Source organism: Seriola dumerili, unplaced genomic scaffold (assembly GCF_002260705.1).
Source record: "Seriola dumerili isolate Sdu_G_001 unplaced genomic scaffold, Sdu_1.0 BDQW01000017.1, whole genome shotgun sequence".
Lineage (NCBI taxonomy): Eukaryota > Metazoa > Chordata > Actinopteri > Carangiformes > Carangidae > Seriola > Seriola dumerili.
Window position 1 is genome coordinate 10108975 of NW_019174272.1, and position 20818 is coordinate 10129792.

Sequence of the window (20818 nt, forward strand, 5' to 3'; positions counted from 1 at the left end):
CATTTTTTGTCATGTTAATCTGTTACTGGCTAAAAAATGTTAAATGAAAATGATGTCCTCCCTAACCAATTAACAACCAGAATACAATATTGACCCAATGATAATTTCCAAATTTCATCTTCAGTTTTTACCACTGTATTGTATGTGTGCGTGACAAACTGGTGATAGATTCATACAGCAGCAGTATGTTAGAAAAGAAATTATAACATGCAAATTGTAAAATACTTACAAAACACAAATACAAAACACATCACTAAAAAAAATTACATTTTACTTTGGCCTTTTAAACACAGAGCAAAGTCCCTTTTTTCAGATTTATGTTTCCCTTTTTTTAATCAAGCAGTAGTTAGCTACCTGTGTTAGCCAACGCAACAGTTAGCTCAGTGTAGTAGCCCTGAAGGATTGATACACTAACAGCAAGAATAGATTTGGACTGGGGCACAGAAGTGGCAGGATGCTGGTGCAGCCTCAGGTCTCGCTGCCTGTCCAGGCTTGACCACAGCGGGACTACAGTACTGTACGGCAGCCTGCGACTGGATCCAGGTATGGGTGACAGACTGCTGCGGGCTGCACCGCATGGAGGATGTTGAAGTGAGTCAAGTGAGCCTTACAAGATCCAGAGAGCACAGCCAGCCTTTATTCTCTCTTATTCTTGATAAACTAGATACAACAACAGGCCTCACAGCAGCTATGAAGATAATCTCCCAACATGTAAAGTGAGTGGAACCTCCCACAGACAGGCGACACTTCATTTCTGCTTTGTTTTTAATTATTCCATTTTTAAAAAACTTTTAAACTAGAGGGTGTTGTGTAAAATTCCCACTGCGATGTAGTGGGTGCTGCGTCACCCGTTGTTGGGCTGATAAGCCTCTAGTGACACATTATGCGTATGCAATCTTTATTCCCATTAAAAGCCTGTACTGATTGTTTTTAAGAAATCCTCTAGGCCATTGTTTTACTGCTTATTTTTCATTGAACAGAATAAAGTATAAATAAGGAGCCAACTAGTGTAAAATAGTGTAAATATTAATGTTAGGTTCTCCTCACATCCTCCCCACTTTGCGTCACCACTGATATGCAGCATGGTCTCGAGTGTAGTGCATCAAAATTAGATCGAAGGAATCGAATCTCATACACAACAATTGCAAAAGACAATTAAATTTATCCAGTGAAGTATAAATGAAAAATGTGAAATGCCTGTGAATGCATCTCAAAATTGCTCTACATGACATAGAAACCCACACACATTCTCATAAAACCAGTTATGTCTCCAAACATAACACTGACAATGAAGATTATCTTAACTGATTCACTGTGCAAGCTCTGCTGTGCTTCAGCTGACTGACACACACACACGTCGGTCTTTCTGTCATTGTTGGGACACTCGTTGACATAATGCATTTCCTAGTACTAGTACTCAACTACCACAAGTGAATACCTTAGCTCAACTCTTACCATAATCGGTAGCAGTAGCAGTGCCCTCACAATGCCAACTTGTCCTCACAATGATGGTGTGGTGTCATGTCCACACAGCCATATAAAGACTTGTACTCTTTCACACACACACACACACACACACACACACACGTACACACACACAAAACACTTACAGCTGTAAGACTTCATGCTAGTTTGTGCATGTTTGGAGGCACTGCCAGTAACTGATCTTCTCTACCTTTTGTGTCTGTGAGTGTGCATGCATGTGTGTGTGTGTGTATGTGTGTATGTGTGTGTATGTCATGTCAGCATGCACATTGGCAGGAAATGGAGCTGAGAGAGTTGATTGTGCCCTCGGATAGGGACTGAGTGACATGAGAAGAATGGTGGTGGTTGGATTTTCATGGGATGGGGGTTGTTGTTATGGCGCCCCGGGGCAGACTGAAAGACGTGTTTTGACATGTGGCCCTTAACTCCCATAATCCAGTTTGATCTGACCGCTTTGCACAGCCAAACACCTACTGTATGTGTCAATTCTCCATAACAACCATAAACAGAGCAAGAAAGAAACCTTTTTAACAAACAGTCTAGTTAATGAAATTTACAAGGCTGCTAACAACTCTACCCATGAATGACTGGGGGAGAACAACAGGTTCATTTTCATATGGAAAACACTCAAACAAATGTTCTTTAAGGGTACTACATTTATCACAGTTAACAACAGTAAATCATCACTGTATTAGTTGAGGAATTAGAATAATTACTCTACAATCAAGACAATTACTGAGAAGAATTTACCATTCTTTACATTGCATTTAGCCATGTTAGTTTTCCTAGGAACTCTACAGGAGAAATCAGGAAAACAGGAAGAGGGGGCTTTTCTTTCAGTGTTAATAGATGAAGTGTCAAACAATGGCAGATGTTGCAAGGAATAGTCAGATGGATCGCTCAGTTTCAACATGCTTATCTCCTTCAGAAAGTAAAACAACCACACATGCATCCGCAGGTAAGATTGGTTAAAAAGTAGCCGAAGTAAAAACCACTGAGTGGGTCTTTTTCACGTTGCTTCAGGATGCTAACAAACCTTATTATTAGTGGATATGGTCATCATCTTGTGACTTCTGTGTCAGAATATATTTATGGCTGTGTAGTTTTTTGACCATTGTGAAAGGGTTGTGGGAAAATTTTTCACTCATGTATATCTATTCTAACTATGAAATACTAATTGTTTGTTTGTTGTTGTAATTTGTTGTTTTATTTCAGGCAAATTAGCTGGTTGCTAATGGTAATTGTATTTTTTACCACTGTATGTTCTTAAATACTGAAACATGGGATCTGTTGTTAATGTATGTGATCCAAAAGTCTGAGAAAACTTTCCCAGAATGGGAAAATAGACATGTTCAAAATTAATAAGAAAAACATATATAAGCATAGAATTCTTATATATTTCGTTTTTATAAATGTACATATATCAATTGATTTATATGTGTTAACAAATATGGTCGCAACATGTTATACTATATAAATATTCATCATATAGATATTTTTAATATATTGTAAATTTTACTATGTGTATTTCATATACATTATAATCTTATGTCTTCATATATCCAAAGGATGTATATATGTGTATATATATATCCCCTTATAGGTGACATGTATGGCAACATCACTCTTGATACAGAGACATATATGTCATATATTACATGTCTGTGTGGGTGGCCTGCATTCAGCTAATTTAAATGACCTCTGTGGTTTGGAGCAGCAGTGATTCCCTCTAGAATGAATCAATGAATCAATGCAGGATAGACAGTAATTCTCTATATAATATTTGACATCTAAACTCTTTACAGGTGGCTCTCTCCAAGACTGCATTTCTCTGAGAAGGGAAATATAACAGTAACTGTTTCTCATTTTGTATGAGGGGGTACAAGACCTCTCTCAGAGGCCCTTGGGTAATTCTAGTCCTAAATTTGAGAAAATTGAGAACATGAACCAGAATTGAGTCGAAGCATTTGGTTAATGGCTGAGAATATACAGATTAAAGTAAAAAGAAAAAAGACAAAGTGTTCTATAGCTGAATTTCAGTTTCCTTCCCACTGACACACACACACACACACACACACATACACATATCTACCACCCCATCCTCCACTCCACCCACCCTTCTCCTCTCTCTCTCTCTCTGGTGGTGCTTTATGGGTAATGTCGAGTGACACATTTAAGCGGGAGCTGTCAACCCTGTGTATGTACCGCTGAATGGCAGAGCCACTGAACACTGACGACAGGCGCGTCACACACACACACACACACACACACAATCCACATACATATCCAACCCTCCATTACTGTGTCACCCAAACACTGCAGAGGCCTCCGTTCAATTTGCACTCTGAAAGCATCTCACACGCACACACACACCATCCATAAGAAGTAAGTACATACTGTCAAACACAGTCATTCGGACATGCAGCATTGACCTTGGCTGTTATATGGTCCCTCCTGTGTGTGTGTGTGTGTGTGTGTGTCTGTTTGTGCATTCAAGAAACATCTTCCACCATCGTCTCCCTCCTTCTTCCTCTTTCTTTCTGTAAGTGCTCAGATCTTCTCTCCTCTCTCTGTCAGCCATGAAGCTGTCAGCAGAGCATCCATTGGGCCAACAGTGAGGAGAAGAAGGAGAACAAATCTGGAACATGATGCTCAGCGCCGTCAGAAATCTCCTCTTCTTTGCTGACATTTGGATTTACACATCTCATTTTCCTGAGTGACAAAGTACATAAACACACGCTTCAAGTCAAGAAGCTTGGCAAGCTGCGCTGCTCCAACACACACACACACACACACACACACACACATACACACATACATACATACAGCCCTCGCTCTGGCTTTTTGGATGAATTTAAAGAAGGGGAGGGGGATGTGACACCAAGTCTTTGATCCATGGAGCTCTCTCTTACTCTCTCTGTGCTAGTGATGAGCGATGAGTCAAGTCAGATGGGGGATTTTTTTTTCATTTGGAGCATTACAGACAGTGGTAATGGGGGGAGCTAGCCGCAGGCTGCCTTTGTCCTACATAGGACTTCTCCAAGATTCCCTCCAAACTGTGAGCGCACAGGAAGTGGCTCGGGCTGAGCGACAGCCAACCGGTGTCCTTCATCGGCGTCTCATCTCCTCCCTGTCTGTCTGCGGCGCTGACAGCTTGAATGATGAGGTGACACACACCTGTCAGCGCTGAGCCTGACACACCCTGACAAACAGACAGACAGACACAAGCATGTGGGTTGAACAGTTCACACATGCACATACAAACACAAACAGTTGCACAGACATAAACACAAACATAGTAATAAATCCACACACAGACATTATAGCCAGATTCTAAACACAGAACTGTCCTGACCTGGGCATGGTGGTGTTTCTGCAAGTGAGTGTACAATGGTGTGTGTGTGTGTGTGTGTGTGTGTGTGTGTGTGTGTGTACGTGTGTGTGTTTACACTGGAAGCAGTTGCAGCTGGAGTGTACCTGAGAGCACAGTTTCATCTTTATTTGCCTGATGGATTATTCAGGTTGGGTTTGACGTGCTGCCTATAAATCAGTCATGACTGTCTGGCGAACACCCTGACAGCCACAAAATCACTTGTAAGTCTATTTACACATGCCAGAAATTTGACTTGCTGCTGAAGCTGTATACGAAGTACATAATAAAGCTGTCAAAGTTATAAACAGGGTGGCAGAGATCTGAACAAGACTTGGCACAGTAAAGTTTGTGCAGCGTCAGAAAAGTTGGACTGATATAATGGTTAGCTCAAATGTCAGGGCAATGTTGACATTTTATGAAAACAGGATATCAGCCAGTCTGATATGATGAATGCTCCTCTTCTTATTACTCAACACACCTGACAGTCTGTAAGACCTGCGCTGACACCCGCCTCACTCTGCCTTTAAAAGCTGCTGGCCCAGTTTCATTAGTCTGGATTTAAAGGGTGAGTTCATGCATATTGTTTTATATGTGCAATCATGATTGAAACAACCAATACTATTTGCATGGATAAATACCAACTGAACCTTCAAATTGAGATTTTTAAAGGAAGGCTCCAACACTTTTCATGAGAACTATTACCCAGCCTGAGAAAGCAGCTGTATAGTCTCTCCCTGCTGTGGCTCTGGAGGAGCTTTAAGGCTGAGAAAATAACCCTGATGATGTCATGGTGATGTCATCATGCATGTGACAGCAGGTCCTTTAAGGATACTGGGATTATTGTGTTGGTACTGTCAAACTAAATTTGACATCTGGGTTACAACTATGTAATGCAACAGCAATTGCAGTGTGTCATGTCTAAACATGATGTTACGATTATTTACTGACAAATACAAGTCCCATCTGCCACACACACACACACACACACACACTTGCAAACTCACAATTTAAGACATGAAGCTTATTCAGTCTCCTACATTAAATTGGAACATGTATGTTGTTTTTTTATTTTATTATAGAATCATGTATTAGTTTATTTAAAGCTAGTAGCATTTACCGCAGGCATAAATCTTATACTGGATGTATTGTATAACTCTTAGAAATGTCCTTGGAGTGTGCTGAATAGATTGTGCTGGAATATTAAACAGGAACATAAATTCAGTAAAAACTAAACCAGGGCAGAGTTGCTGTTTCTAATATCTACCACAAAAACTTTGAATCCAGCCAATACTCACATAACCTATAATCTAAAACAAATCAATGACTGTTGGTTGACATATTATTATCATCATTATTTAGTCAGTATGATAAAAAAGGATTACATAAGAGATGAATGCTGGGATGCCGTCTATGTTTTCAGATCTAACTTCCGCATAGATGTTTGCAGTTGTAGTTTTTATTAAAAACTGACTCACTGAGTCATGGTCGGTGTTCACAGTTTGCTGCTCCCTGTGGAAGTCCATGAAACAAAGAGCTGTTTACTCAGCAGAGTAACTACATTACACTGCTGCACCAACAGAGGGGACAGAGGTGCCAGGATTCAGTCTGCTCAGGGGACTTACACAGGAGAAGATGGGGCCAGAGAGACATGAGATATTAAGTACAAGAGGAATTGCTTTTTAAAATATCTGTAGCTTCCGCTTACCTGCTTCAACACTACTGCCACTATTCAGCCACTACTTTCACATTTAGACAAGGTTTACAGAAAACTACAATGATAGTTTTTCGTAAATGATAACTTTCTAATCATTGCAGAATACTTATAAATACTTTGTGAAGAGTAAAATAATTTAACATTTATTGTGTTCAGCAGGAAACTTAAACACCTGAGTTCAAGGAGTATGAACATCAGCTTAGTCTTAATGTCAGGCAATAACAACGACATTTGCCCTCTTTACCACTCTTACATGTCACTGAGTTCAGTTACTTGCCCCTGCTCCACAACAGAAACTTTCATGGCTCCCTGCAGTCAGTTTGCACAGGTCCACAGGTTAGTGCCACGCTGTAATAGATACTTTATTTATCCCCTAGGGGAAATTCAGGTGTCCAGTAGCTCATTAGTAATAATAATTACTAATTATGTACATACACACATATATATATATATATATATATATATATATATATATATATACACATATATGTAGTTGTCCACTGATAAAACGTTATACCTTTAATTATAACACAATGAACATAGACACAATGAGAAGCTATAGGGATAACACATTTTATTTGAGCGCCACAAGAGAAGCTTAAAAATTGTCAATGAGCTTTTTGAACAAAGTATCATCCAGTGACTTTCATGCTCTCATTGTAGCACACACTGGAATGGGCAGACATGCAGCAATCTCCTCAACACACACACACACACACACACACACACACACACACACACACACACACACACACACACACACACACACAATGTTCATTGAGTGAGTATGTGTGTGAGTGTGGTGTGACAGAATACCTTAATTATGGATTAATTGTGTCATTAGCAGGTTTCTGCTGTTGGCACCACATTGGGCCTGTCAAGGTTAATTACTGGAACATGTTTATTTGCTGTCAGCCACTGCCGCAAGCTGTCACTTGCATGGAAACACAGACAAACACACACAGACGCTGTTCACTCAAACAATTCACAGGCACCTTGTGTCCTTCAAGCCCTCAACATTTCTTCAGCTCAGAAATCCTCAGCTCCTTGGTCTCTCCTGTATGTGAGTAGACTGTTCAGGTGTTTCAAGACTACCATATGTAAATATAAAATATGTACATATATTGAATTTCTATATGACATACTGTTTATGTACAAAATAAATAAAAGCACATATATAAAAATTATATATAGAACCTATTATAAACTGGAATAATTTCATATATTGACATACGTGTCAAACCCATTACAGACATGTATGTTTATACACGTATGCTTGTATTGTAGACATATGTTACGTAATATATATCCATCAATATCTGTTAATATTATATACAGTGGGGTCCAAAAGTCTGGGACCCAGAATGGGAAGAAATTAATAAGGGAAACATATGTAAGGAAATGGAATTCTTATATGTATGTTGTTTTAATAAATAAATATAAAAATCAAATATATATTTAATTTAGCCTAATATATTGTTAACACATATGGTCGCAACATTTGTACCATATAAAAATTCATACAAAAGGAAATTTAATAAATGTACTGTACATATAAAAATTTCAGTTATTATACTTATATCTTCATGTATCCAGAGGATGTGCTGTATATATGTGAAAATGATACAGTATAACCCACTTATAGGTGACATATATAGAGAAATCACTCTAGATATAGGGACATATATGTCATATATTACATTTCTATATGGGCTGCCATTTTGTTATAATGTCTTTGTTGCCTTGCATTTATTTCATCTATTTTTTAGTTTTAGTTTCAGTTGACAGTAATTGTTAAATTTACATAAACCAAATCTATTTTTGTGAAATTGACCCAGTCCCAGTCATACAAGGTGGATACTCGATGCATTAAAGGTCTGTGCATGTTGTATTTGAAGTGTTGATCCATAAGAAGATATATTTGTGGTTTAAGAACCAAAAACCATCTCAATGTAGTTTTACATCTCCTCTCTCAGGCTTCTCTCTGGAGCTCTAGAAACAGGCCAGTGAGTCAATCAGAAGAGAGGAGGCTCTGAGCCCCTCTTTATAGCAGGTTTCAAGTAAATACTGAAAATTTTGCAAGGTTGGATGGTGGGCGGGGCTTGGGGCATCGCTCAGAGCGGTGACTGCTTTCTTGTGACATCTCAAAGTTACAGAAGTCCTGACTGCTCGTACTAACGCTCAGTTTCTCAATACAGGCTGTGTGCATTTCTCTGTGGACTGAGCGCTTTGATACTTTCACAGTATTAATACAGAATCTAGACCTGCTTTATGATCAGAAAAGACATGGACATCTACCTTTATACAATAATGGATAAAGACACACAAGAGACAGTGTAGTCTGTAACATCGACAACAACATAACTTTTCCAAAATATTAAACTGAGTCTACAGTAGATTCTCTCTGCCCCACAAGGTCGGACACTTAAACGCGGCGAGATCATGATTCACAGTAAAGACTGAGCTCGTCATTTTTGCTTAAACTACCACAAAAACCAGAAGTAGAAAAAGATGAGAGAGAGGAAGCAGGACAGACAAAAGGAGGAAGTGAGTACTGCTGCTTTGATTGATTTCATCTGTAATCTGCTCACTAACTCATCTCCTGACATCTCTCTCTCTCTCTCTCTCTCTCTCTCTCTCTCTCTCTCTCCCTCCCTCTCTAACAGACTCTCCGTCCATTAAAGCCCAGTCGGGTCCTGGCCGAGCAGCTGTGAAGAGACAAACCATTTATCAGCCTGTCAGCTCTTGCTGCCTGTTATTCCAGCCAACCAGACTGTACGGCTGTCCAAGACCCAATAGCTCTGACTGTGAGAGCTGGCACACACACATACATATATATAGTATGGTATACTACAGTATAGCATAGTACATATATAAATATATACATATATACATATATAGTGTTTAATTAATTCACTGAGAGACTTTCTTAAGAGTGAGACAAGTTTTAAAAAGGTAACACACAAATGACAGGAAGACAAAATAAAAGTTTTACGTAACCTCACACATGCACAGTACTGCCTGCTCTCTCTGTCACACACACACACCTCAATGTGACAGACAGTCATTTGACATGCTGGCAGACTGACTGATGGTCTGAGTGACACTGTGCTAAATCACGGCAGAACCAGCCACCTGCGCCACAAAACCAGGCAGGAAACATGAACTGAGAGCGCCATCTAGTGCACACATGGACACTCACAGAGTCTTCATGTGTGCAGTAGATGGCGCTAAAAGGCCAGGCCACATGGGGACTCTGTGAGGCTCCATGTGGCCTGGCCTTTTATCAACTCTACATCAGGAAGATGTTTTCAAGTCAATCCAGAAATACCAGGAAATGTCTGTAGGTGTTGATTGAAAGCACAGGTCACAGTTTATATTTAGGCAGCTTTCGCTTTGCATGTGACTTTCAGGGCAAAGCTGATGTTTGGCGTAGATCTCACCTCACTGTTATATGCAGTATCTCATACCCCAGTCCACTGAGACCCAGTGGACTAAACCTCAAATTAGTTTTGAAATTTTATTCTGAAAGAAAATAACAAACATGATGATTTTGGTGTTGTACGTTCGGTGTGTGCTGGTGAACCTGCATGAGTCCCAACCCCGAGGCATCAGTTTCAGATTCCCCATCTATAAAACCAGAACCAGAGGTTTGTTTATTCCAGAACTGCAGATGCTGTAACAGAGAACAGTGAAACTGTAAAGTCTGATTAATGTTTCACTGCATGTGTTTTATTATCCCTTTATGCAATAAACTTTATCATTAATACCTGAAACCACAATGTAATAACGTCAGTGAGGTTGATCATTTTTATCTTTAACTCCTACTGTTTCATTGTTTTTCATTTAGACTAAATTCTACACATCTGTTTTTTGTTTACTCTGGTTTATTTTTATTTAACACACAGGGCACAGTGTGAGTGTTTATCCTTGATTAAAACACTAACTTCGTGCCAAGACAAGTCAAAATGTCTGCTGTGAAGAGCACGGGTGTAATTACTATTATTATCTCTGCATTCCATTCAGCATTCAGGTGCTCCAGTTCCCAGGCCCCCGGTGCAGACTTTTTTTTTTTTACACCAAGCATGTTGACTTTTCAGAGGAGGAAAAGCACAGGTGTCATTATTAACATGAATGATGGCTCATTTCTACTAAGTGTCCCAGTGAGGTATTCCAGTGAGCCAGTATGCACAATACCTGGACTTCCCTTGACTGTATTGAAACTGTATCATTCATTACTCTTCTGTGTCATCTTCTTAACTAATTTGTCAATAGTGACAGTGAATGTTTACTGATTTATGTTTTTTTACTCATATGTTTACTTTGATGGACTGTCAAGCAGCTCATAAACATCCCAGCTTCCCAGACCTCATAGATACTAATGTTGAAGCACATATTGATAATGAATAAGACTCTTGTAGTAAAGTGTCTCTTTAGAGTTTTATACAAATAGTTTGAGAAATGAATCTGGTGGCCTCAAAGGCCGTACACCCTCTTTCAGCTTCTGAGATCTTCAAAGCAAAACATTTCATACAACAGAAATAACAGTCAAGCTAAAAAATATATTTAAGTTAGAAAAGCAGTTTCTGAATTAAATATCCATTAATGTTTCCTAGAGTAAGAAGCTGTCCATGAGAAAAAGGAAACCTAACACATTGTGTGGTTTATGTGCATTAGCATTTTAATTGGACAAAGCAAGAAAACATTGATTACAGTAGCAGAGTCATCAGTTCTCAGGGCTAACACCTTTCTAAACAAAAGGGTCTGAAAATGTCTGTAGGCACTGCCTAATTAAAAAGAGGATCTTGTCAGCTAAAAGAAACCAGCTCTATAAGGCAACAGTTACAATGTAGGCCTCCCCATTTCTCTGGCAAAAAGAGCAAGTGTAAAGGTTGAATCCACTCAGATTTTTGATATAAAATACTGGCGTTTCAATAGATATTTAAAAAAACATCAGAAGTGTCAAACATGTTCACCCTTTAACATTTGAATTGTGTAAATTTTAAGTATGCACTGCATGGCAATGCTGTCTTATCCCTGCATGGAAGAATCATGAGTGTTGCACTGTGCCAGTGTCACGTTTCATAGTGCCACTCTGCTACGTACAATGTTGGAGTTAACTGTCGAGTTATCAAAACAAAAGAGAAAGCAAGCACCCACAGTTAACAGTAGCATTTTACTTACATTGTTTCAAATGAATGAATGAATGGATGAATGAATGGATGGTTATTTACAAGTGGCGAAAAGATTTGAGGCTGTCTGAAAGATATGAAGGAGAAATGGAATGCAAAAAGGAAACACTCTTGGTAGTCAAACTTGTCCATGTACAAGAGAGAGGAAAAAACTGTGCAATATTTATCTGCCCTTACAGAGAAACAGCAGTGGCAACAATCCCTGCAATTGATTTTAATCCAAGAGAAAATGAGGACAAATTAAACACATTTCCATTCCTCAAATAATAACTAAGCGTCATAACTTAGCACGACTCAGACTTTAACAGTTTCTTTAAAAAAAAAAAAAAAAAAAAAAAAAAAAAATTACAAACCCCTCAGTGGCTGTCTGAGAGGAAAGATGTGAAAATGGAAGCAATTTGTAAAACCCGGAAAAAAAAAAAATCCAAAAGTTTCTCCTTTACAGTTTTATACTCATTTACAGTTAACTTAAAAATGGTAAGAGCCCTGGTTCATGGCCAGTCTTGCCTTCCACAAAGGGTGTAAATACCTGTGTGGGTCAAATCGCTCCTCCCTGGCTCCCATTACCTCAACCCCCCCATGAAATCCCATTTACATCTCTTATAGACGTCAACCTTCCCATTAGGATCCACATCCCAGTAAAAGTCTTAGTCCTGCCACAAATGGAGGCGGTGTTACACAGCCCCGCGGGGCACCGTACAGCCAATAAGAGGCTGATGGTTGACAAATCTCCCACCCTGCCCACTTATCAGTGTGTGGGGTATCCAGCAGCTCCCATACCAGGCTGGTTGGCTAGCATACTCCCATTCAATCCCTGTGTAGGCTCCATAACCCCACCGTTACTGATGGCGCTCATGCCAGTCCACCCAGCACTGGCCGGTAAGTGACTGCAAAAAACGAGGTAAAGAGAGAGAGAGAGAGAGAGAGAGAGAGAGAGAGAGAGAGACAGAAGGACAAAATGCCAGCAGGTTAGAGGAGACAAGGCGAAAGGGAGCAAAGGACGGTTTATATTAGAGCTACTAGAATCTGGACAGGCTAGAATGAGAACAAGAAGGCAAACAGAGTTATCAGAGGTTGTGAGGGTGAGGCAGGCTAGGCAAAAATCAAGCTAGCAGAAAGTGGAGGGCTCTTTGGAGGGGCCAAAAGTGTCATTTGATTAAACATGGGTGGACAAGCAGACAAAGAGCATACAGGCTAAGCGCAGCAAGCTAAATATTCCTCTCTACCCCCCCCACCCCCACCCCACCCCACCCCCCGACTGCTGATAACCAAGAACATTAAAACAGCTGTATGCAGCCTATAGACAGATAAGCCACACTGTGTACAGACATGTAGATCATCTTCGCTTCTCTTGCAACACTTCTACATTTGGCCACAAAGTACACGTACGTTCTCACCTAATTCACATGATGTATTTTAAGTCTTTTATAACTCGTGTAATAAAATTAAATTCTAAGTTCAGTGTGGAGAATAGACAGCTTATACAGGATAAAGTTTTATCTTTAAATTTCAAGTCAAGAAAGGCCTCGCCTCCGTCTTAGGAATTGTGCATTTACTGTACATTCGACACTCGCACACTGTTTTCAGTTACATCTACCTCACACCTTTGTACAGAGCCTATTTATACACCTATTCACCAAGAAGACTGTTAGACTGTCAACAACATATGGCCTCTCCTTTATTTTTCTTGAGTGCACAAAGCATCACTGCACATAGGCTGTCTAAACAAAAACAAAATTTGATAACCTATAAATGATATTTAACATGTCCTACTGACATCCATATACAAATCAAATCCTCAGGTAAATGTAAAAATAAATCAACGAAATCAAAAAGAAAAATATGTAAAAAGCTCTAACATGAACAGACATACAAAACAAATGAACAGCCTTAAAGAACACAGTTCTTACACACAGTGGGCACTCTTACAAAAAGGGAAACGCATTCTTCATCAATCAACTCTCCCTGGATGTGGACAGTGAAACTTTGTTCTGAGCTTTTAGCATTTATCTTGTTTCTGTCAATTATCTTTAAATTTACTGAAATGCATAAAAATACTTTTTTAGCTTGTTTAAGGCAGTTTTCTTACAATCATTTACGGGCTAGCTGACAGGTTTGAAGTATTATGAACTGTAATTCAATTGACAGAAACATTTTGGAACAAAACCCTTCAGTAACTAGGATGTGCTGTGATAACACACTGCAACATGATTAACACCAAAATTAAAAAGTTCAGATTGTTCTGTGTGTGTGTTTGTGTGTTTTCTTATTTCTCAATCTTCTCAAGATGAGGGGCTGGTGAGGGGAAGAGGGAGGAGGTGGGATTGGGGAAGGGAGGTCATGGCTCCCTCCTGTGGCCAGAGCTGGCTCTCGCGGCCCCGGTCTTGAAGGGGAACTCTGGTGGTGCCGGAGTAGGAGGAGGCGGTGAAGGGGAGCCCTGTGCACACCGTGCTACTTACTTGAAGCCCTGCTGATTCCAAGCCTGGCCGTAGACACCGTAGGTGGGGACCTGCCACCCGTTCGGGACATACTGGCTAATCTGGGGCCCGTTGCCGTACCACTGGCCCCACTGGCCGTAGGGCTGGGCTGCAGCGAAGCCCATCTTGTTTTGCTGCAGGATACAGTACAATATACAGGCAGGGTGTAAGTGTGGTTCATGGTAGCAACAGATTAAGCCCATTGAAATATGTTTAAATAATCACTGCCTGCTTTGTGTAAAGTTCATATCCCCCCTTTAATATGAAATACAGTAAATGATGGGGGCAAAATGCTTGTTAAATAACTTCTCATTGTGACGTTAAACACTTCCACGGATATGGTTTTCGAATCAACTCATGTTGAAGTTAGACAGACTCAGGACACACTGTCAGCACTTACTGGCAGACTTACTACTACACTATAATCTCTATGGAGACAGTATTTAGATGCCGTTTAATTTATGCATGTACAGTACATTGCATATTTACCTGGGGCATAGGCATCTGCTGCATCGGGTTCATCATGTCCGGGGTCTCTTTACCCCAGTAGCATTTCACTATGTGGCCCTCTATTGAAGTGCCATTCACTGACACAATGGCATGGGCTGCTGACTCATGGGAGTTAAACCTGGACAAAAACAGAGGGAGAGAGCGACTAAGGAAACGCTGAACCTCATTTCACAGATATTTACTCAGCAACAGTGACAACACCCCTGCTGGAGATATGCTCTGTTACCATCAATACTTATGATATGGGCTGCCTGGTTAACCAAAACATGTACAGAACTTCTGTTTAGCAAACATCATCAGCAAGTCATTAAAAATAAATACAAGGCAGCGGAATTCACAAATGCCACATATGTGGGATAAAAAACAGAAAACAGACGAACTAAATCCTGCATGTAGATATAACCTATGCTGGTCACATCATTTAAAAACATGTTATATCATTGCCTCCAGATGTCTACAGCAGGTTCTCTCTCCCTTCTACAATGAAGTAAGCAGGACCCTGGACTGGATCAAGAGCCAGTGTGTCGAACTTTGACCTTTCTTTAAAAAGGGGGGAAAAAAGAAACGCGGGAAGTTAATATGAAACATCCACATACCTCACAAATGAATAGCCTTTGTCTGGGAAAACTCTGATTTCCATGATTTGTCCAAAGGGAGAGAAGGTCTGTCTCATCAGTTGTTCTGAAAGTCAAACAGAAAGGGAACATCAGATATCAAACTATATCTGCTGATGTGTCTTGAAAAACCAGATGCCGCTTGAGAAACGTGGCATACTGGCAACTTGATTATGGTGGTTGTGGAATACACTTAGCTAATCTATTGCAGTGGCTAACATAAAGTTAACACAGGTAATAATCATATCATCCATTGAAATCATATGGTTTAAGTTAAGTGTGTGTCAGAACATTAACTGAGTCCTATGGTGCAGAGGAATAAGCTATAGCTACGCAGATTTTACTTAATAGGATAAATTTGTTGTTAGTTTTAGCGTTAGTTAGCGTCATTGAAAGAATGTTGCTCCCTGGTTCATCATCAGTACTCCTCACCTGTCAGTCCTGTGCTGACTCCGCCACAATACACAGTGCAGTTACTGGGGCTGGACTGATTCACTACTTCATCGAAGGATAGGTGCTTGGAGTTATCTGGGAGGGGAATACAAAGACAAAGCCACTGTTAACATGTGAATCCAACATCGTAAGCAAGCAAAACGTGCACACCGATGATAACGCACTTTCATAGGTCGTCTTTGGGGCGGGGGGCTTTCTTGTGGCCCAGTTAGTTCGAATCTGTCTGCCTCCTAACCACTGACCCCCCATCTGCTGAATGGCGTTCTCTGCATCCTGGAAACCAAGAAAGAATCTGGTTATTGCATTAAGCTAGAGTCTAGTAATGCAAAAATCAAGAATGTGTTCCTTTAGAGAAACAGAACACAAATTAAGAAGTAACCTATGTGACAATGTGCTATTTTAATATAACAAGGCATAAAGATTCTATTCTATCAAGAATGTTTTATAGAAATAATAACGCTTTGAGAACCCCACCATTAACAGCAGTATCAACACAATGATGTCTACTCACCCATTTGTTGAAGAAAGACACAAAGCCATAGCCTTTAGATTTCCCTGTAGCCATATCTTTCACAACACGAGCATCTCTGTGGACAAACACACCAACAGGAAAACATCAGAAACATGCAGCCCTACATGACGCCTCCACTGTATGAAAAGGAAGAAGCTTCTTAATGAAATCTCAAACTGAAATTAGGGCTACAACTGACTAACTACTTTGCTCTTATCAAATTTCCTTGCACAGTTTCCCAAAATCCGACGTGTTCAAACTGCCTGTTTTGTTCAATGAAAACCCCAAAATACTCAGAAAGATCAATAGATGATAAAGAAAACAACCTATATTCACATTTGAAAAGATGGACGCTGTGAATTGATTAAATTTTTGTTTAAAAAAATACTAAAGCGATAAACTAATGGCTTATTTGTTTCAGCTTTAATTAAAATGATTCATTTTGTATTGGTATGAGGCAGAAATGGGAAAAACATTACTTCCCCATTGTCAGAGCATGGCCTCATTTTCCATTGTCTATACCCGATTTCGTTCTCTTTGTAAGGCAGCATCTAAAAATTATCTTCGTAATATATTAATCTTTTGATTCTTTTACAATTGATTGATTGTTTCTATCTATTCAATGTCAAAAAAATTGCAAAACCAGCAATCACATTTTCCCAAAGTCCTTATTGGTGTCTGTAAATATTGCGTTTTGTCCAAACACATTCAAGTTACAATAAAATAAAACAGAGAGAAACAGCAAATCTTATGAACTAGAACCTCAGAATATTTGGCATTTTTTACTTGAAAGGTTTCTGTCGATCAATTAGTTGACCGATAATTGCAGCTCTGAATCTTCATCGGTAAATATTAGCTTTAAACTTACGATATCCTGCCAAATGGACCAAAGGCAGCTTTGACGTCTTCTGTAGTTATTTCTGGACTGAGGTCTCCAACGAAGACATGAAAGTGATCTGTAGGAGGGAAAGCAGTTTAAACATGGTATATGCTAATACACACTATTTCAAGCTTTGATGGTCTTTCCAAGATCTTGACTTCCTGCCTGTATTTGCGCATTTTTATCAGCTTGTTAGTAGAGAAAGGTCAAAACAAGTGTCATCCTGGGAAAACCACAATCCAGACAAGAAAATGAAATGACTACATTAGGAATATATGTAAACATATATGCAGTGTAAATCGTTCCCTGCAATTTTCATTTATGAATCAGACTTTTACAATGTATTAATGTCATAAAGTAAACATTCAGTTGGCTGTTTATTATTAGGAGCACCTAGCTAAAATTGATGGAGTCTAATACAACAGTCCTGCAATAAATCCTCCTCCATAAAGGTTATAAAGTTCTGTTTGTGTTGAAACTGTTTTAGAGGGGATTTATTAGCTGTTGCATTAGTCTTAACTAGGTGTACTGAATATACTGCCAATGAAGTGTATATGCCCACTGACAAGCACTTGTACTTACTACTTGTGTCTTTTTTCTGGCTGGTTGGCGTCGTGGCCCAGTTGACTTTGACCTCCTATGGAGAGGGGCAGAGAGAGAACAGGCCAGGTGGGGTATGTTTACAACATTTACAGTAAAACCTGGTAATTCCCACGTGAGGTTGTATGAATTAAGGACTGACTAAAAAGGACTTATTTGTGTACTATCTATTTAATGTGATATGGTGCCGTTTCCCTAACTTCTGTCCAGTGCACATCAACTGACAAAGTATAGGAAGATTTCTCTTGTATCAAATCTTAGTACCTGAATTAACTTAGCACCAAATTAAGAACAACTGGAACTACTATTTGTGACTCAAACAATTTCACAGCTGGGTGTAGGAATTTATTAGCATAAGAGCAAAGAGTACAACCATGGTATGATTCGAATGGGGCATCAATGCAATGCATTTTAATGCGAGGCATAAGCCAATAATAACAAATGCAGGTACCACTGAAAGTTACAAAACTCATCTGCAACGGTGGCCAGTGCAATGCAAATCACTTGAACAGTGGCTGCTCAGTCTGACACTGACTCCAGAAGCTCAACTCATCATTACACCATCCAGCACCACTTAATTATTCTTTTAGAATGCCCTGTGGTCTTTTAAAAGTGTAAAATTAAAATGTTAATGGTTTGCTCTAATGTTCTAGATAACCTGACATTTGTGTTATGCTATCTTTACAATGTAGCTTACATGGTCTTGAATATTTTGACACAGGCTTGTACAGGCTTGTTCAGTGGAGCCCTGAATTATGTTTCTGTCAATTATTTCTCAAACCTGAATTAGCTTCAAACATTAATGTCACACGTTGCCAACGTTCCTCCATATCTACCACCTCAGATGAAACTGAGGTGGTAGATGTGGAGGAATTCAAGACCATTAGGTATAAGCTAATGAACCAATTTTTCTAACAGAAACACTACTTTCTGGCCATCTTCAAAATGATTAACATCTGATTTGAAACCTGGCTGCAGCAGCTTCCCCCTGTCAGTTGGAAAACCCTATCTATGTACTGGAATATGAATGCTATCACTTCACTATTTGTTTTTTTAGGAAGACACACAACCTAAATCCCCACACCCGATGCCCACCCATCCCCACTCACCCTGTAGATACGATAGCTTACCTTACCCATTATTTTCCTTCCATTCATGGCTGCCAATGAGGCAGCAGCATGCCTGTGGTCATAGAACTCCACAAAGCAGTACGGATCATTTCCAGCCGTCTGTCAACGGGAAAACAAGACTGATGTTAAGTCCACAGCAAGAGTGACTATTTAGTCACTCATGACAAGAGTCACCTACTGTATCTTGGCGTGTCAGGCCTGATATAACAGACTGGAAGAGGAATATCGGTATCAAGCATATGTGTAGATTGAGACCTTCATGGCACCACAACCTATCCAGCCACTGTTGATTGTATTTCTTATTGTCAAACAATATATACCAGACAAGGGAATAACACTCACATCAACTATCATTTTACAGCTCTTGCAGGGTCCAATCTGTGTGAAGACCTGCAGGATAAGGGGCTCAGTGACATCCCTGGACAGATTCCCCACATACCTGCAAACAAGGAGAGAGATGAGGGAGTTCAGTCTTTGTCAAACAGGAAGTAGCATGCAAACAAAGGCTAGTTAACAGGGCTAGCTACAACCCACAACAATTCCTTATTTTAGCATAAAATCGACAATGGTCGTGGACTAAATACCACTGGGGATAGTCTCAATTTTACACAAACAACTACAGTATGGTCACCCCCTTTCTGGTGCTATCCTGTGCCGTCTCTCCGACCGTTGACGTGGCTTGTCTACCGGCTAGCTAAAGATAACGCTAGCCGGTATAAACGGGCCTCATGCTAAGTGGGTTGGCAGCTAACGGCGTTTTGTAAAATTACATCCTTTTCGTGAGGGTCTAGCTAATACCTGTCTATTAGTAAGAAATTAAGACTAATTTTGGGGATATAGCTATTCCTCGAAGACGTGTGCATTTTAGAAGAAGCGGCGGTATAGCTTCCAACTGTTTAGCTAATGATAGCTAGCATTAACTAGCCGTTCAGTTTCATTTTCAGGCGAGTTACGGTTCCGTCTATTTCTACGGCTAAATCAAACAGAACTTTACGTTCATGTCGAAAATCCCCTTTGTCAAAATACATTTACAGACGCAGGTATTGTCGACATGAAATGCTAATGCGAGTTAAATGTCCATGTGTGTCAAAATTACAAGGTTTTACAGTTTTTAATTGAAACAACAACGTGGAAACATTTCGGACGCGCCGTAGTTACACGGAGCCTTCCAATTCCAGGACATAGACAGGGCCGCTGTTACTCACAAGGTTCTGGGTTGATCGTCCTCCATCATCAAGGTTTAGTGGTAGCGTCCTGAGAGGTCTTTAATCCAATGACATACAAATTGTTTGTGCTCAACTTTAGCGACCGCGAACGTTAAGGCTGTATCAACTATTTAATGACAGATCGGTGGCCGATTCTGCTCTCACACACACCGCAGACAGCCTCAGTCTGATGCAAACAATAGGAAGTTGAAGATGGCGGAGGAGCGGCGTCAGCAGCGTCAACCTGCGCGCTGAAATGAAGCCAAAATCAAGCGCTCTTTCTCCCACACACAAAGATGTGCCTCCACATCTGTACGGCAAAAACTGCACATATAGCACGTTACCGGCAGTCTTGCATAACTGCAAAATTATATTTCCATTAACCTATTCCTCGTCATAGCTTAATTGACAAAAGTGCCAAACGTTTGAGGAAATAGCAGCTGGACACATCTGGGAAATGGTTATGATGCAGTTAAAGTAAATGGTAATATACAAGGTATTTGATTAGACTGTTGGCGTTATTTACTACCATTCAATAACTCTCATTGCTACATTTGTAACATTTTAATTTTCGCTGATAGTTACTGGAGCAAAATTCGTGCGCCGCCCGGGAATCGAACCCGGGTCGCAAGAATGGGAATCTTGCATGATACCACTACACCAGCGGCGCCCAT

The 20818-nt window shown here is 40.0% G+C and overlaps 1 protein-coding gene and 1 non-coding gene across 2 annotated transcripts; both read right to left on the bottom strand.

The window, feature by feature from the left end:
• Positions 1-11235: 11235 nt before the first annotated feature.
• On the bottom strand, positions 11236-20337 carry LOC111227761 (nucleolysin TIA-1-like). Its single transcript, XM_022753463.1, has 12 exons — positions 20145-20337; positions 19282-19378; positions 18940-19038; positions 17792-17846; positions 17198-17285; positions 16330-16405; positions 15983-16091; positions 15798-15893; positions 15348-15432; positions 14731-14869; positions 14224-14375; positions 11236-12651 (listed from the first exon to the last, which is right to left on the bottom strand). The coding sequence occupies exons 1-12, from the start codon at positions 20171-20173 to the stop codon at positions 12513-12515; spliced, it is 1164 nt and encodes a 387-aa protein (XP_022609184.1). The 5' UTR covers positions 20174-20337; the 3' UTR covers positions 11236-12512.
• A 406-nt stretch (positions 20338-20743) lies between these two features.
• On the bottom strand, positions 20744-20814 carry trnag-ccc. Its single transcript has one exon. It is a non-coding gene; the product is annotated as a tRNA-Gly (tRNA).
• Between the last annotated feature and the right edge of the window lie 4 nt (positions 20815-20818).

Bases quoted from the DNA above. Each gene is read 5' to 3' on its own strand.
- LOC111227761 (XM_022753463.1), bottom strand. From the start codon at position 20,173: ATGATGGAGGACGATCAACCCAGAACCTT. The intron at 15,894-15,982 runs GTGCGTTATCAT...TTCCCCTCCCAG, and splicing joins CCCAAAGACGACCTATGAAA to ATAACTCCAAGCACCTATCC. The intron at 12,652-14,223 runs GTAAGTAGCACG...CGTTTTTTGCAG, and splicing joins TGGAATCAGCAGGGCTTCAA to TCACTTACCGGCCAGTGCTG.